Source organism: Triticum dicoccoides, chromosome 4B, assembly GCF_002162155.2.
Source record: "Triticum dicoccoides isolate Atlit2015 ecotype Zavitan chromosome 4B, WEW_v2.0, whole genome shotgun sequence".
NCBI lineage: Eukaryota > Viridiplantae > Streptophyta > Magnoliopsida > Poales > Poaceae > Triticum > Triticum dicoccoides.
In genome coordinates this window covers 453958183-453976430 of record NC_041387.1, presented here as the reverse complement: position 1 = coordinate 453976430, position 18248 = coordinate 453958183, and the positions used below count along the sequence as shown (strand labels likewise).

At 45.9% G+C, this 18248-nt stretch overlaps 2 protein-coding genes across 2 annotated transcripts; one reads left to right on the top strand and one right to left on the bottom strand.

Moving 5' to 3' along the window:
* Window positions 1-5423: 5423 nt before the first annotated feature.
* On the top strand, window positions 5424-9615 carry LOC119290831. Its single transcript, XM_037569481.1, has 4 exons — window positions 5424-5552; window positions 6217-6472; window positions 6792-7039; window positions 8823-9615. The coding sequence occupies exons 2-4, from the start codon at window positions 6223-6225 to the stop codon at window positions 9219-9221; spliced, it is 897 nt and encodes a 298-aa protein (XP_037425378.1). The 5' UTR covers window positions 5424-5552; window positions 6217-6222; the 3' UTR covers window positions 9222-9615.
* Window positions 9616-9982: 367 nt separating this feature from the next.
* Window positions 9983-14142, bottom strand: LOC119290830 (receptor-like cytoplasmic kinase 176). The gene is made up of 6 exons (XM_037569480.1): window positions 13864-14142; window positions 13101-13426; window positions 12873-13008; window positions 12628-12770; window positions 12401-12524; window positions 9983-10676 (listed from the first exon to the last, which is right to left on the bottom strand). The coding sequence occupies exons 1-6, from the start codon at window positions 13931-13933 to the stop codon at window positions 10354-10356; spliced, it is 1122 nt and encodes a 373-aa protein (XP_037425377.1). The 5' UTR covers window positions 13934-14142; the 3' UTR covers window positions 9983-10353.
* Between the last annotated feature and the right edge of the window lie 4106 nt (window positions 14143-18248).

The following is an 18248-nucleotide window of genomic DNA, read 5'->3' as shown; positions in this document are numbered from 1 at the left end:
TCGGAATTTAGGTTCGTCATTGGCGTTAAAGGTAATAGCCGTGTCGATCCATGGATTTATTGTTGCTACTTGGTAGACTTCGGCGAGGCTGCGGAGTGTTCGTTTCCGCATATTATTTGATGCGAAAGTCTCGAAGACTGTTAATACCGTATTGGTACTACTAGGCTGGTTCTCTGGGGCTAGAAGCTCTTCGCCACTTTTAGCCACCTGCCGTAGTATCCAACATGCTCGAAGACTATGTGTTGGAGTGGCGCCCTCTGTACTATGAATTTTGCAGGGTCCGCTGAGCCATCCCTCCAGTACGGTTCCGTGCCCTTTAGGGTTTTTTTTGCTTTTTGTTTTTTAACCCAGGTGCTTGAATATGATGCACCTTTTTATTTGGACTAGGGTTGTGTTCGGAGCCGGATTGTCCCAAAATTTGGTTTCGGTTTTCCAAGCACTCTCCATCACACAGTACTTTCGTACTATGGATGCCAAGTCGGAGAAGCGTGTAATTTCACGACGACTTATGGCGTTCATGATTCCCTTGTCCGTGCGATTGTTGCATAAGATTGAGATTGCGCTTTCCTCACGGCAGTCCTTTATCCTGTCCATAACCAGGAGGAATCTGGCCCAGTAATGATGTACTATTTCAGGGGGCTCTTGCCAGATTCGAGATAGATCGCTTGTGTTTGGGTGGGCGGGTGGAATTAAATTCGGAACCCCGTCCAATCTAAGACTCAAGGGCCGAAAAGTTTCCGAACTTGGAAGCTTGGGTAGTTGGACGTTGTCCGACAAATCTGGCTCGCTGCCTGACTTTAGGTTCAGTGCTCGGTTGACGTCCTTCCCTCCGCGGGAATCTGGCATGGAGGGGTCGGGAATTCGGACATAACTTGTCCTTAATGTAGGAGAAGAGTCGCCGTGCTGTTCTTCCACCACAGCAACATGGTGGGAAGCCTGGGGAGAGTTGATCTCTCTCAGATCGGTTTTAAGCCCAATCTGATCATAGTCTGTAGCGACTCCTAGGGCGGCGATGCGATCCAAGAGATCGTTTAAGGAGGAGAGCTCCATCGGATCTAGCTGCTCGGCAAATTCCGAGTTGACGTGAAGATCGCTTTTGATGACCCGAGAGGTCATCGTCGGTGAGGCGGCCGAATAGGCGGTCATAAGAAAACCGCCTAGCCGGATAGTTTGGCCGATGGCCAAAGCTCTTTTGGCAATGGTGCCGTCTTTAAAGACGGGACGAGGCATCCTTCCTCATTGCGACGGCAGAGAGGAACTCTCAATGAAAGCACCAATGTCGGTGTCAAAACCGGCGGATCTCGGGTAGGGGGTCCCGAACTGTGCGTCTAGGCGGATGGTAACAAGAGACAAGGGACACGATGTTTTTACCCAGGTTCGGGCCCTCTCGATGGAGGTAAAACCCTACTCCTGCTTGATTAATATTGATGATATGGGTAGTACAAGAGTAGATCTACCACGAGATCAAGGAGGCTAAACCCTAGAAGCTAGCCTATGGTATGATTGTTGTTCGTCCTACGGACTAAAACCCTCCGGTTTATATAGACACCGGAGAGGGCTAGGGTTACACAGATTCGGTTACAATGGTAGGAGATCTACATATCCGTATTGCCAAGCTTGCCTTCCATGCCAAGGAAAGTCCCCTCCGGACACGGAATGAAGTCTTCAATCTTGTATCTTCATAGTCTTGGAGTCCGGCCAATGATGATAGTTCGGCTATCCGGACACCCCCTAGTCCAGGACTCCCTCAGAGATCAACGTGAGTAGCAAAAGATTCACAGAAAGAAGCTACTATCTCAGAGTCAAGTCCATACTTAGCACTAAATCCACGGAAAGCATCGGTATCCATAAAAGATTTAACACAATCGAACTTGGGTGTCATACCTGACTCCTTACCATCGTCGGAACCCCAATCTTTAGAGTTGCGTTTAATTCTTTCCAATAAGTCCCATTTGAAATCAATAGTCTTCAGCATATAAGAACCAGCACAGGAAGTATCGAGTAGGTTGCGATTATCAAGAGAAAGCCGAGCATAAAAGTTCTGAATAATCATTTCCCGAGAGAGCTCATGATTGGGGCATGAATATAACATTGACTTAAGCCTCCTCCAAGCTGGAGCGATGCTTTCTCCTTCGCGAGGCCAGAAATTATATATGTAATTACGATCACGATGAACAAGATGCATAGGATAGAACTTCTGGTGAAATTCCAACTTCAATCGCTTATAATTCCAAGATCCTGTATCATCACATAGCCTATACCATGTCAATGCATCTCCCTTCAAAGATAAAGGGAAGACCTTCCTTTTGACAACATCATCGGGAATACCTGCAAGCTTAAATAATCCACAAACTTCATCCACAAAGATAAGGTGTAAATCGGGATGCAATGTTCCATCTCCTGCAAATGGATTAGCTAGCAGTTTTTCTATCATACCCGAAGGAATCTCAAAGTAAATATTTTCATAAAGTTCAGTCGGTTGAGGAGAAACTCTTTGCTCTTCTGGTTGGGGTGAAGATACCCCACACAAGCCTCTCAAAGGATTAGTTTCCATAGTGACAAGTAACAGAAAATTTCAGCACGCTATATAAATGTTTCCTTACCAAGTTCCACTCACCAAAAGCGCTACACTCCCCGGCAATGGCGCTAGAAAAGAGTCTTGATGACCCACAAGTGTAGGGGATCAATCGTAGTCCTTTCTATAAGTAAGAGTGTCGAACCCAACGAGGAGCAGAAGGAAATGATAAGCGGTTTTTAGTAAGGTTTTCTCTGCAAGCACTAAAATTGTAGGTGATAGATAGTTTTGTGATAAGATAAATGGTAACGAGTAACAAGTAAATAAAGTAAACAAAGTGCAGCAAGGTGGCCCAATCCTTTATGTAGCAAAGGATAAGCATGGACAATTTCTAATAATGAGAAAGGAGCTCCCGAGGACACATGGGAATTATCGTCAAGCTAGTTTTCATCACGTTCATATGATTCGCGTTCGGTACTTTGATAATTTGATATGTGGCTGGACTGGTACTTGGGTACTGCCCTTACTTGGACAAGCATCCCACTTATGATTAACCCCTATTGCAAGCGTCCGCAACTACAAAAGAAGTATTAAGGTAAACCTAACCACAACATTAAACATATGGATCCATATCAGCCCTAACGAAGCAACGCATAAAATAGGATTTAAGCTTCTGTCACTCTTGCAACCCATCATCTACTTATTACTTCCCAATGCCTTCCTCTAGGCCCAAATAATGGTGAAGTGTCATGTAGTCGATGTTCACATAACACCACTAGAGGAAAAGACAACATACATCTCATCAAAATATCGAACGAATACCAAATTCACATGACTACTAATAGCAAGACTTCACCCATGTCCTCAGGAACAAACATAACTACTCACAAAGCATATTCATGTTCACAATCAGAGGAGTAATAATATGCATAAAGGATCTGAACATATGATCTTCCACCAAGTAAACCAATTAGCATCAACTACAAGGAGTAATCAACACTACTAGCAACCCACATGTACCAACTTGTGGTTTTGATACAAGATTGGATACAAGAGATGAACTAGGGTTTTGAGAGGAGATGGTGCTGGTGAAGATGTTGATGGAGATTGACCCCCTCTCGATGAGAGGATCGTTGGTGATGATGTTGGTGATGATTGCCCCCTCCCGGAGGGAAGTGTCCCCGGCAGAACAGCTCTGCCAGAGCCTAGATTGGTTCCGCCTCGTGGCGGTGGAGTTTCGTCCCGTAAGCTTGCCCATGATTTTTTCTAGGGTAAAATCTCTGATATAGCAAAAGATGGACACCGGAGGCCCACCAGGGGGCCCAGGAGATAGGAGGCGCGCCCCGTAGGGGGGGGGGCGCCCTCCACTCTCCTGGACAGGGTGTGGGCCCCCCGGTGTATTTCTTTCGCTAAAAAATTCTTATTAATTCCAAAAGGATGTTTCATGGAGTTTGAGGACTTTTGGAGCTGTGTAGAATATGTTTCCAATGTTTGCTCATTTTCCAGCCAGAATTTCAGCTGTCGGCATTACCCCTCTTCATGGTAAACCTTGTAAAATAAGAGAGAATAGCCATAAGTATTGAGATATAATGTGTAATAACATCCCATAATGCAATAAATATTGATATAAAAGCATGATGCAAAATGGACGTATCAGGCGCCGCCTGGCGCCCGCCTGGTCTCGATCGTCATGGCTCAACCTGGCGGTCGGGTCGGGTTTGGTCGGGTCGACCACTCCCGGACCCATGCCCGAATCCCTTATCGGGTCCGTCGCCCGCCCACGACCCTGCTCATGGGTCAAAGTTCAGACCCATGCCCGAACCCATCGGGTAACCCGACCCACTCGGGTACCCATCGGGTCCAAGTTATTATTAAATTGAATTAATTTCACACTTTCTCAGTGTGTTCAAATATACTAATTTCGTTCCTTTCCAACAGGAAGGCGCAAAAAATATTTGTTTTAAAAGTCACCAGACTAGAACGCACAAGCAAGCTCTACACCGAGGTGGTTCTTATATAGGCGTCCATCCTTTCTCACCGCGCTTCCACTTTCGAGGTGGTACTAATACCCAAGACATTACCTTCGCTGCTACTAGCATTGTAGCACTAGCAGGCTAGCGACAGCCAGTAGCCTGCCGATTACGTGACGATGGGCCGGACGCTTCTCTTGTGTTTTCCTGGCCCAATAGCTGCATTGTTGGACTGCCAAGAGAAAAACTACTACGTTCAAGTACTACTACTTGTCTACCGCTAAAACAAAGTACTCCTACTTGTCTGATGCATGTGTTTGCGGTTCTATATAGCTAGAATATGCACCATATCTTGATTATATCTATTGGAATTTATGATTATGAATATTTATCGGGCAGCCCATCGGGTTACCCATGGGCATAGATGAAGACTCATACCCTACCCATGACTAATCGGGTTGCCCATGGATTTTACCCATGGGCGAAGATGAAGACTCATACCCTACCCATTCGGGTCGGGTGCCCATGGGCGGCCATACCCATGGGTCAAATTGCCGGGTTGACGCTAGGCTCGAGTTTGCGTGCAATATGTAAGCTATGACCTATTAGAAGTGAAAGAGTCGACTTTTACACATGTTCCTTTTTTTTTTCTTTGATGTTTTTCTTTCTTGCTTTTCTACGTATTTTTTTCTTTTGTTTCTTTTTTTCATTTTTTTATTTTGTTCCATCATTTTTTCTTTTATTTTTTCTTCTCCATTTGTTGTTTGGTTTCTTTTTTCTTCTCCATTATTTTTCATTCTATACATTCTTATACACATGATTAACATTTTTTTCAAATACTTGTTCAACACTTTTCAAGATGGGCCGGCCCATCTGGGCTCCTCTCGACGCGAGAAGTGGAGCTCGAGCACCCCACATTGGGGATTGGGCCGCCACAGCGTGCGCTTGCCTGGCTCCCGGCCCGGCTCCCCACCGCCCCCCACCCCACACCCACCATCTCTCACGCCGCCGTGAGCGTCACCGCCACCGCCTTCGGGGCCTCCTCTATCGCCGCTGCCGCTGCCAAGGTAAGCCGCAAGGCGGGCTCTTTTGTTATGCCGGCTTTCTTAGGTCTCCTTTCTCTTTCTTTTTATCCGCCCACCCTAGTAGACGGGGGAATCAGGCGACCTCCGGTGCTGCGCCTGCGCGTGTATCTGATCGCCGCGAAATTAGGGTTTCTCGACCTAGCGTGGCTGCTAAATTAAATTTCTTTTTGGTGGTGCGGGACTGAGACTCGGATGCTGTCGCAGCTCACTGGACCGTTCGTAATCATGTCCCCGTTCTCAACTGCTAGCAGCGGTCTGTTCCTTCGGTGCTCTCGAGTGAAAGCTGGGAACAGCGCCGAGATCTGTGGCACCGAGAAGCTTATTACACTCGGAAATTTGCGCCCTGTGTTGCCGGTTTGATGGTGTTTGTTCATGACGATAATGTTAATATAGGTTTAAGCCTTATTGTGGTACTAGTATTTGCTGATTTTGTTTGTGTGATAAAGTTGCATGCCTGTGTGTAAACGTTGTTACGGAATCATGATATGGTAGCTTTGATCTCTTTGAATGTTAGTTAGTTTGGCATGGCAAAACCTTACCTGATGATGCATTCATTTGGCCTAGATTGGTAATTTGGCTGTTCAATCTTAAAATAATTTTCACAATTTGTTACCAACGTTGTTGCTTTTGTATCTTGCACATTCAGGTTAGAATGAGGCGACAGGGACAGGGACAGGGGCAATACGGGGATCCTAACATCAATTCCATGGCCTCTTCCCAGTTGCATCACTACCAGGCTCAGCAAAGGGTTCAACAACTCCCTGATAATAGTTACCCTGGAAGAGATCCTGGGCAAGCTGCTGGCGAGAACCAGTATACCACCCAGAAGGTGAGACAGAGCCAATGGGACAGAGGTGGACCGAATATCCCGAATCAGATTTCACCATATGCATATAACGAGGGTATGTAGTATGTACTACCACTAGTTAGTTTCATGTCTGCTGTATGCGTGTGTGTGCCCACGCACCTGTTTCATTTTGGAATAACTTGCTTCATCTGTTGAAAAGTCCAAGATGTCAACCTTTTTGGTGGTATAACTAGTTTACATATGCTCCCTACACTTTGGACAGATTAGCATTTTTTCCGAGAAACTTTGGACATATTAGTGGTTGTGTAGCTAGCATGGTAAACTGGTAGTATGTGTGAGAATATGCTAGAAAATGTTATGTTTTGCATCTTGGTTACACTTCTGTGCTTCTGAACTGACCGATCCTGATTTAGGTCAAAGTGCTGAGGGTAAACGATCCTTCTATGATGGACAACAATCTGATATGAAGGTTGGTCTAGAAAAGCAACCAAGAAAGGAATCGAGGGACCAGCCTCGTACCGATAAGATTGAAGCAAGGCACGATGAGTATAATCTTCCTCGTACATTTGAAAGTCTAGAGCAGAGTTTTCGTGAAGACATCGTGGTCCTATCCAAGGAACTAAATGATGCAGAGGATGCTGAAAATACTAGGCACAGGGAGGTATGTTCAAATAGTATTGCATGATTCTGGCTTGTCTTTCCTACATGTAGATTAACTGGACTTGCATATCGTTTTTTACCTTCCTGATATCAGTCATTGATATGTCCTACTATTGACAGGAAGTACTTATCCATTTCATGAGAGGATTTAATATCATATGCCTTTTGCTTATTGAGTTTCTGTTTGGTCCTGTTAGCCAATCGTGGTATGATTAGCCTTTTGAGTAACAATCGCACAGGTAGATGTTGGGAAACAGATAGAAACTATAGATGTCTTCTCCCCTTGTTCTCAGTTATGTGCATAGACTTGTCAGTTTGTATGTACATTCTCATTTTGCATGCCAATACCAGTACACATCCACATTAATCCATATTAGTCATCTGACATGGACAACCCTCATCTTGCAATGTAATTGCAGAGAACATGCAAGCTCTAGAAACCAATATAAGATTTAATACCAAGAAAAACTTAGTAATAATTAGATATTGAAATGGGGATCTCCCCCCTTGCGCATCTATAGCTTATTCATGTTTCCATTGGTTTACTCTATTAGGGCATCTCCAATGCTGTGCCCTTATATGCCCGCAAACGTCCGGACCAATGCATCCGGACGTTTTTTGCCATCCAACGTTGTGCCGCAAACGTACCTGGGCGAGTCCGCACGCCCGAATTCCCGCAAACCGGCACCAAACCTGGGGGAGGGTTGCGGGCGTCCGGACTCGTGCCACGCACGCGTCGGACAAGCGGTCCCACCAAACCGTCTCCCGCGCGATTGAAACTTCGCCCGCGCATTGATGTTGGTCAGCCGCTCCAGAGCGGATGCAACTCGACGACATTGATGCCAGTCAGCTACAGAGCAGAGGTGACTCGATGGCCTTGATTCTGGTCAGAGTGACGTGACCAGACGGGAGAGTGGCGCTGGTTCAATGCGGACGTGGCCTGAGAAGCCTAGTCCGGCCACTGGACGACATTGAAGCGGTGTCACTCCGCCTGCCCGGCCTATTTAAGCAGTGTTTCGGTGCCCTCGTCACCGCAAACCCTCTCCGCTCCTCTCCGCTCCTCTCTGCAAACCCTCTCCACTCCTCTCCGCTTCTCCATGGCAGCGGCGATGGAGCGGATGGTGACGGCGGCCTAGCCGGTTAGGGCGGCCATGCGTACGAGGTCACCGTCCGGTACCTCATGTAGTTTAGTTTAGGTTTTTAAAATTTTAGTTGTACAGACAAAATATCGTCCGGTTTATGTAAATTATATCCAACTTTTATCCGGTTTGGAAGAAGTTCGTTCGGTTTCCATGAAATTCGTCCGTTTGATTCAAGTTTGTTATTAAATGCGTGTGGACGTTTAGGGCACACGGTTGGATGGCCGCCTCCCGTATGCGTGTCTCCATCTGCGGACGGATAGTGCGGCTGATTTGGGCGACGGCGTGGAGATGCCCATAGTGTGCCTAGATTTATCATAGTGCACGCCCCGCAACTTATGGTGGATCCTCTTATATGCCTTTCCTATGGCAACTTTTAAATCATCTTTTATATGCCTTCCCTATGGCAACTTTTAAACATCTAAACAATGGAACTTGTTGCAGTAATCTTGCCTCAACTACAATCATACTTGTCAATCTTGCCCCAATTACACCATGCCAAAGTTAGATTGGACATCATGTTGTGGATAATGCTGCAGCACTCTGTCGCTGGTGCATAGAGTTGATTTCATTAGAACTAGCAGCATACACTGTTATTAATATCAGACAACCGCCGTTTTACATGTTTCTCATGTCTGTGTGCAGAGATTGAACGAAATAAATGCACAGTACCATGAGAAACTATTGGCACTTCGAGCTCGCCAGACGGCCTATCGAGAAGAATTCCTGCGCAAAGAGTCTCTGGAACGCCAGCAGCAATACCAAAAGGCCACCATAAGCAATTATGCAAATAATGTGGTGCCTAGGGAACCACGTGGCTATCCTCCAACAGCTGCAGCCACGCCTCCTGCTGCTGCTCCCTCTGGAGGTTCTTATGGAGAGGCTCATCGGGGTTATGCATCTGGTCAGTATGAAACCTTTGGGGAGCGGCCAGATTACCCAGAGTTCCATGGTGGGGGCCAAGGCCGCGATCATGGTTTTGAGCACCGTGGTCATCAATACCCTGGCGGTCGTGCTTATAACTCTGGCGGGCGCAGATTCTAAAGATGGCTTGATTGAACAGTCAGCCATTTTGGCCTCACTTCACCTGGTCTTATCCTCCGTGGAAAGCTTACAGTAAATTTCTTTAGAAGCTTAGTTCCAGCCTCCTTTGAATGTAAACACCTGTAAAACCTGTTTTGCGATTATGTACTATTTTCTCCAGGGCTGATCATTTTCTTCAGTAGATCGCCTAAAATTCTCCAATTCTCAACTCTTGCGCATGTAGCTGTTTGTGCTTTGCAACCTCACCAGTCTAGAGGAAAAAGGGAGCACTGTGTGGGTGTTGTTTGGCTAGGCTTTGGGTTTCTATGCTTATATCATATGGCTTATCTGCTGTCAACTCATGTCTTGCAATGAAATATTATCGTCAAAGCAATGTGAACATTCCTTTTTTTTATAAAGGACGCCTTTTATTCACACATACTGATCTTTGTTTCTGGTTCTGGTATTTTTTATGGTTTCGAATGATAGAAACTGGGGGTGCATCTACTCCCTCCGTCCGCGAATAAGTGTACTTCTACCATTTTTACTAAGTCAAAATTTTATAATTTTGACCAACTTGTTAGAAAAGAGTAGTAGGTTTATATGACATCAAATTGGTATATTATGAAAATACATTTCAAAACGAATCTAGTGATACTAATTTTGTGTCATAAATGGTGCTACTTTTACCTATAAAGTTGGTCAAAGTTTCAAAACTTTGAGTTAGAACAAAAGCTAGATGTACACTTATTCGCGGACGGAGGGAGTACACACTAAGGCGATAAACTAACAACTTAATTTCTTCCATTTCTCGTGCAGAGTAAGAGTTTCTCTGACATGGCTCTCGGCATTAGCAAGCACTGACTGAGAATGCTTCAAGACCAAGACACAAAACTGTTTCCCAACTTGTTTTACAAAGCCGATGTACTGCAAATATATAAAACAGGCGTCAGGCTGACAGCAAAGTAACAGGCTACCAGCTAGCTGTACACATGGCGATATATATTCTACATTCTCTTGACAGATTCAAAGGCTAGTCTTCGCCTCAAGTCCGGCAGCTCTTCACTGTCTCTACTCCCTGAAGTGTTGCTTACAAGGAGTAGGTGATGCTCCAGAGAGGTTAAGGAGGACACATGGAACCAGCAACCCTCCCCTACTTGTATGTTTTCTTCACCGCCGGAAGCTTTTCCAGCGCGGTCACGACCTGATCCATGTCCGGCCTGCACCGGACGTCCATCGACAGGCATTGCATCGCAAGCGCTGCCGCCTTCTGCGCCGCGGGGAGTGAATATTGCGACCCCAATCGTGGGTCCAGGACATGGATGACCCTCCTCTTGCTGTTGATGTAAGGTCTTGCCCACTCCACCAGGTTATGCTGTCCAGGCGGGCGGTTCTTGTCCAGAGCACGTTGCCCGGTCAGCAACTCTAGAAGAACAACACCATAGGTGTAGACATCGCTCTTCGTGGTCAAGTGGCCTGCATATAATATGGAGGAAAATCATGTAAGTTTTTGCCAGTCAGATGCATGCAAACCATCATTGACTTTAACCATTACAACATGTGCACAAATTAGAGTAAAGAACAACATGAGGCAATTTAATTATAGCGATCAGAAGAATTTGTGTGCTTACATGAGTGCATCGAAGATGTAACTATTAACTAGCCAAAATCAGTACACATGCAAATCATCATTGAGAACTATTAACTAGCCATAATCAGTCATACAAATCGTCATTGACTTTTTACCACTACAGCATGTGCATATCGGATTAGAGAACAAGATGGGGCAATTTATAGTGATCAGAGGAATTTGTGTGCTAACTTGAATGTGGAACCAAGATGTAGTGTTAAGTGTTTAACTAAGATGAGGCAATTTAATTATAGGAACAAGAAATAATTTGTGTGCTGAGATTAGTGCATTGAAGATGTAACTGTTAAGACTGGTCATAGTGGGGAGTAACATAGACTAGTAACATATGCATGTTACTAGTCTATGTTACTACCTTTATAATGGGTAGTAACATATGGATGATAACATGCAAACCTTCATTAATTAAGCTATAGACTTATTTTACCTCAGGGTGTGTTATGTTACAGTAATATATTATGTTACTCCACAAGCATCTCTCTCCTCATTAACTCCATGCCACATAAGCAAAATTATCTTGAAATGTGTTATGTTACTACCTAAGTTACTCCCACTATGACTAGCCTAACTACCCAAGATGAGTCATACACATGCAAAACATCATTGATACTACCTCTGTCCCAAATCATGATTGATAACTATTTTAGCGACAAGTAATTTCGGACGCAGGGAGTATTAACTAGCCAGTCAGTTGTACGTGAGTAAATCATCATCGACTTTTTACCATCACAGCATGTGCATATTGGATTATAGAACAAGATGGGGCAAATTTATAGTGATCAGAGGAATTTGTGTGCTAACTTGAACGTGGAACCAAGACGTAGTGTTAAGTGTTTAACTAACCAGCTGAGTATCTAGTCATCCTTCTTCCACTAACCAAAGGTCTGGAAAGCATAAAGTACCTGTTCAAGTTTTCAACTAGCAAGTGGTTTGCCTTTTACAGGGTGTCATACATCACCCCCCAACAAATCTTTTAAGATTTTAAAAAATTGGTAATCATAGGCATCACATGACTGAAACAACAATCGTCAATCTAAAATGGATTGTTCAGACATGCTCTGCTTCGTGGCTCTTGCCTGGTGAGTCACTTTGCTGCTAAATGATTATTTTATGCACCCTCACTACTGTAGGAGAATCACACCCCTTTAAATAAAAGGCACATCCAAGCACAACGAAGAACCATGCCATATAAAACCAAGTGAATCCGACAGATACGCTAGTGTTAGTTGCTTATGTCTCTAAAAAGGATATGGCATGCACGCCATGAAGCATCAATGTCTTTGCTACGAAGATTATTTTCGTTCAATCCTGTTAGCAGTGCATTGCATCAAATAGAAACTACGGAAACTGCGACTTGCCAGCAATGATGTCTTGAACATTGAACCACAGCCATCTTAAGAAGATAATTCCAGAAAAGAATAGAACTTCATTTGCCCTTTTCAAGCAGTGTCAATGAATGCCCCCTTTCATCCATGACTCTAAGATGCATGAAAATAGTAGAGGAACAATATGGTCGTAACAGATAGCTGGTAAGGCATGTTAGAAAGATTACCTGTTGCAAGATATTCAGGGGCAGCATATCCTTGAGTCCCCATGACCCTAGTAGAAACATGACTTTTATCGCCACTTGGGCCATCTTTTGCCAAGCCAAAATCAGAGAGTTTCGCATTATATTCCTGTATGCAGTCAAAGAAGGACAAGAAAGACAAATCTTAAGACCAGAGATCATTGTACTTTCACTTAGTGTATAGATAAGAGACTGAATTTGCATATGCCCACCGAGTCAAGAAGAACATTGGAGGTCTTGAAATCACGGTATATAACTTTAGCTTCATCGCTATGCAGGAAAGCAAGTCCCCTGGCAGCCTCAAGAGCAACCTTCATCCGTAAATTCCATGAGAGGGGCTGGAAATGTGGAGCTCCTGCAGTACCATTGCACCGTCACTAAACCTTTTCCAACAGTACGAATGGAACATTTCGTGCACAATGAGCATATCACACAAGATAATATTTGAGAAACTCACTCCTGAAAAGATGGTGCTCCAAGCTACCCTTGGGCATGAATTCGTAGACGAGAAGCCGCTGCTCGTCCTCCAAGCAATAGCCGATGAGCTTCACAAGATTGGGGTGTGATAGCTGCCCCAGGTAATTGACCTCAGCCTGCAAGGTATTTTTTTGCAGAAACAAATTAAAACCACAAAACCTTCAGCTCAAACAGGCACAACGGAAGTGCAACAAGGTCAGTGACCAACCAGCCATTCTTTGTGCCCCTGGAAACTGTCCAGCTTGAGCTTCTTCACCGCGACGATCATCCCGGCGCCGGGCTTGACGGGCGTGAACGTGCGCTCATCGATCCACCCCTTGAACACGGAGCCGAAGCCCCCCTCCCCGAGCAGGCTGTCGGTCCGGAAGTTCCTTGTGGAACTTCTCAGCTCACTGAAGGTGAACTTGCGGAGGTTGGACGACTGCAAGATCTCCTTCTCGGTCCGAGGAGTCGGTGGCACCGACGACGAAGAACTCTTGCCAAAAGTGCTGGTATCAGTCGCATTGCTGCTGTTGCTGCTCTTGGAATTGTTACCTGGATTGCAAAGCAAGCAGATGCGGTTACTTCGCTGATAAAACTCACGCTAACTTGAAGATATCAATCCCACTGCCATTCTGGGAGCAAAATTCGCCCTACTTGTTTTGTTTGGGCAAAAACCATATGCGCCTCACACTTGGTAAAATCGTGCAATTTTGCCCACTACTGGCCTTGGCCATCTATGAAGCCCAAAGCGGAAAACTAAACCGTGCAAAATCAACCCGCCCAAGTTGGACTCTTGTTCCAAACAGTGCAGCAGAAGAAAAATCAAGAAACGCTCATTCCTACTCCGAATAATTGACAGGGCCAAGAAGCCACATGAAGTTGAGAAGCAGAGCACACGAAGTTATCTAGCTCAGACCGGAACGGCGCCTCGAAAGCTGATGCAACCAACCAAGAGGCGAGGCGAGGCGAGGCGTAGTGGAGTGGAGTACCTGAGGTGTTGGGAGCACTGAAGGTCGGGTTGATCTCGGCGTTCCCCTGCACGCCGGCGCAGTTCCCCATCAGGAGCGGCAACGGTACCGGCCAGTCCAACCGGAGCCACAAGGCTGGCTGGGTCTGCGTTCGTTCGTTGTAGCTAGTGGCTAGGACTGGGGTTGGCTGTGGCTTGGCTGGCTGCTTTGGGTAGCGGTGTCATTCTTTCCCTTCTTCTCTGCCTGCCTGCGTGCCTGCTAGGTTGGAGGATCTATCATTGCTGCCTCCGGGCGAGGGTGGTGGGAGCAGCCGTGGCGTGGGGCCAGGACAGGCCAGGCGAGTCGCCTCATTAATGAACGACAAGGCTTTTCTCCTCCTCTCCGCCTGCGCACATGTGATTCATTTGGTTCCTTGCAAAATTTAGACCGGACTAAACTTCCATGTCACAGAGAAGGAGAATGATACTTAAGTTCGTTCGACCTCGTAGTCCACTACCCATAGTGATTGCACCGGTGTGTGGCCTATTCAGCACAGCATTTTTGAACTTGTACGTGCACATCATGCCTGATACCGTATCGTTATCGCTGGCCTGCTTTGGGGATTATGTTGACGTTTTCCGTTTAACATTTCAACGGGACGTGACTATCAGTCCAAGCAAATGGGGCCCTACGTTTTTTTTTCCTTTCGTGTTTTGTAATGTAGTACTTTCTCCGTTCCCAAATATTTGTCTTTCTAGGCATTTTTAAATGGACACAACATACGGATGTATGTAGACTTATTTTAGAGTGTAAATTCACTCATTTTGCTTTGTATGTAGTCACTTGTTGAAATCTCTAGAAAAACAAATATTTGGAAACGGAGGGAGTATAAACTAAAGCACGCGATAGAGATTGCATGGCCGACCTGCCTTCCGCTCTGCAACAGGCTAAGGTGCATAACTGCATGTCAACATCAACGGGACGGGGCGGTGGCTGGCAGCGGTTCTTCTCCTGTCGATCCCATAAATTTGCAGCGGCTCTGAGTACGTTTATACCCCATGTCTGCGTACGTTCTATGCTTAGTACTCAAAGCCGAAAGTACCTACAAACTCTTCTTTTCCTGATGAGGCAAATCTTTTGTCTGTATTTTTTTAAAGCCGAATGTACGAAAAATAAGATTTTAGTAGTTATTTCATTGGGCTCATCTGAGTACTACTCCCTCCATTCCCAAATAATTGTCTTTCTAGCCATTTTAAATAGACTACAACATACGGATATATGTAGACATGTTTTAGAGTATAGATTCACTCATTTTGCTCCGTATGTAGTCACTTGTTGAAATCTCTAGAAAGACAATTATTTAGGAACGGAGGAAGTACTAGCTACTAGTCGTCATAACGAAAAGCACATGGAGATGCACTGAATCATACGCAACTGCGAACTGGAGTGCAGCTCGATCAGCGGCTAAGTGAGAATTTCCGGGCTATAAGCACCGTCTACTGTTAGTTTTAATCAGTAGCAAACCTGGAAACAGAAGAATTGGTTGGGAATTTAGCGCGTCCAGCCTAGCTCGCACTACAGCCCACAGGATTGACTCCCTTGAGCTTTGCTGGCTATTTTATGGCGAATGAAACGTGTCTATTTCTGTACTCTGTGCTTTTTCTTAGAGAAATATACGTACCCTGTACGTTGTGTATGTGTCAGCTGCTAGCTTGAGCTACGCACGCGATTATATTGCCAGAGATTTCCTTCTTGATTCCAGCTCGGAACGACAGGCTAGTGGCTCCTCATTTGAAGACGGACATGGTTTGCTTGGCTATGACATACACGGAAAAACGTTGAATGTTTCTGCCCCAAAGGGTTGCTATAAACGCATCTTGTGTTGTTGAAGTCAAGAAAAGTATTTCTCCCGACAACGGCGGTTGCTGTTATGTGGCGCTGGTTCTATGGGAATTAGCACGAAGACTTTTCAACTACAGTAAGTTTTGCCCGGCTCCGGCGATGAAGGGGCGATGACGACGGCGCATCTTCGACTCGCTTCAATGCTTTTCGTCGTCGCTAGGTGGTCCACGGATTTGGATGTAATTTTTATTATTTCTGATGCTCGTTGCACTGTCCTGTTTGAAGACCAATACATTGAATGTTTTCTCGCAATAAAAGAAAGTATTTCTCCAAAGGCTTTCTGACGGAGCAAAATGTTCCTACACAAGATTCAGACAGCGAGAACTAGGGAGCGCAGTGGCGTCTCCAGCAACCAGGGTTCGAGCCACGCCGGGAACAAATTTATGGTTTCTCACAAGGGATGCTCCTCCTATATCAATAAACCGTGGGTGCTAGTGCCCATGAGTTTCATCTTTTTAAGATTCAGACAGCGAAGAAAATCTAGTGCAGTAACTCCAGTAGTCATGCCCGAAAGCGAAAGATTTCAATAACGGCCGTAACTTGGCAGGTGTAAGACTCGTCGAGCCACAAATGCAGCGCCACTTGCCACGGCAACAGATCAGCTATCGACACGCTCGCAGCATTAGATCGGCCGACGGCCATCGACCGAGCGTGACTTAACTACGGTGCCCCACCTTGGCGTGCGTATCGCACGGGTAACGACGACCACCAGACGGGTAGAGGGAGCGTGCGGGCCGCTGCTTTGCTGCCTCCGGCCGGCAGGTACCACGGCCGCGGTGTCCGGTGAGTTTGTCTGTGTCATCGTCACGGCGTGCGTGCGCATGCATCTGACTCTTGTCTCTGCTCCGGGCAACTGGCCGGGTCAAGCTGGGCCTAGGATGCTACTGTTGCTTTCAGGCACGAGGTCGGACACGCCATGTGTAACACTCATCAACTAGATACACTCAGATCCCCCTCAAAAGAGAGAGAGAGAGAGAGAGAGAGAGAGAGAGAAACCCGAGATACACTCAGATTCACAAAATCAACCCCAGCGCCACGCTGAAAGGATAGAATTCCTGCGGAATTTGTGTTCACAGGAGAGGAGGAAGAGAGGTACGAGCGTAGCTCTAGGGTTTAGATAAACAAAGTTCGCGCGAGAGCTATGGTCTCGCTTATCTTCTTTTTCTTTGCGCATCAACGACGGGCTTACGCTTGCCTGAACCTTTATATTACCAAGAGAGCCAATTGCAGAGAGACCAGAAGCACATGGGGGAGAGTAGCAGGTGCAAAAGACTAGAAGAAATACAGAGAAAAAGCTGGGAAATAAGGCTATAATCTCCTAGCTAAATGGGACAACATTGAGCTCCAATCCCGGAGCAGGTTTTGCTTTCTGAACATTGTTGCAGCGGTGAGAGAAAGGATCAAACCATCTGCCGTTGACCGAGCAATATGGTGCAAACTTAGTGTCATTGCCAAAGACTTCCGCATTTCGCGTTTTTAGATGTTCCACATCAGCGCAATAATCATGGTAGACTCACTATAAAGAAACAGATTATCAAGTATCTAAGGCACTGTCTATGGAGAAGCCCTGATATGGAAGATAGAAGACCTGCAATGGTGACATGGAGCATTGTCTACAGGCCAAAAGATCAGGGGGGATTGGGTATTATGGACATTTATACCCTAAACAAAGCACCGCTCATGAAAAACCTTCACAAGTTCTACAACAAACATGATATCCCATGGGTAAATCTAATTTGGGAAACCTATTATGGAAATGGACAGCTGCCAGGTGATCAGGAGGTGGGATCTTTGTAACTCCCCGGATACAACTTTCCATATTCGTAACTCCAACTCTTGCCTTTTTCGGAGATGCGATATGATATTTCTTTCGTGGTTGGGTTTTTGTCTGTTGTTTTGCATTTTGTTCTTATTATGCATCTCATCTCATAACATCATGCACATTGCATCGGCATCGTTTTTATAAAACTTGCATCCGTTCGGGTTTCCCCGGTCCTCTCCGTTGTCCGTTCGGAGTCCAGACACACTCGCACGCGCCCGCGGCACCTCCGAAATATTATTTTATAAGTGGCATAAAAATGTTCTTGGAATGGGTTGCAACTTTTCATGCGGTCTTATTATAGTGTAGACAGGCCGCCTGTCAAGTTTCGTCGCATTCGGAGTCCGTTTGACTGCCCAACCGTTAAATATGTAACCGCGATATAGTCGGTATATTCGTCGGACGTTTGGTCTCTGAAACTGCCGCCGGGCTGCAACTTCTCTTCTCTCCTCTCAGCCCAACTCCTCTTCACAGACCACCGCAGCCCACCTAGTTCCCCCTCTGTCCGGAGCCGCTCGATCGCGATCCGAGGGTCCCGAAACCCCTCCTAACCCCCAAACCCTAGCAAATTTGCTATATATGGACACCCCCTTCCAAATTTGGCAGCCTACCCCCTTCCCTAACCCAGCCGCAGCAATCCCCCCTCCTCCTCGGGATCTCCGCCGCCTCCCACCTCCATTTCCGCGCCACCCGCTCCAGCTCCGCC

Bases quoted from the DNA above. Each gene is read 5' to 3' on its own strand.
- LOC119290831 (XM_037569481.1), top strand. From the start codon at position 6,223: ATGAGGCGACAGGGACAGGGACAGGGGCAATACGGGGATCCTAACATC. The intron at 6,473-6,791 runs GTATGTAGTATG...ATCCTGATTTAG, and splicing joins ACCATATGCATATAACGAGG to GTCAAAGTGCTGAGGGTAAA. The intron at 7,040-8,822 runs GTATGTTCAAAT...GTCTGTGTGCAG, and splicing joins AAAATACTAGGCACAGGGAG to AGATTGAACGAAATAAATGC.
- LOC119290830 (XM_037569480.1), bottom strand. From the start codon at position 13,933: ATGGGGAACTGCGCCGGCGTGCAGGGGAACGCCGAGATCAACCCGACC. The intron at 12,771-12,872 runs GTGAGTTTCTCA...ATGGTACTGCAG, and splicing joins GGAGCACCATCTTTTCAGGA to GAGCTCCACATTTCCAGCCC. The intron at 10,677-12,400 runs GTAATCTTTCTA...TATTATATGCAG, and splicing joins CCCTGAATATCTTGCAACAG to GCCACTTGACCACGAAGAGC.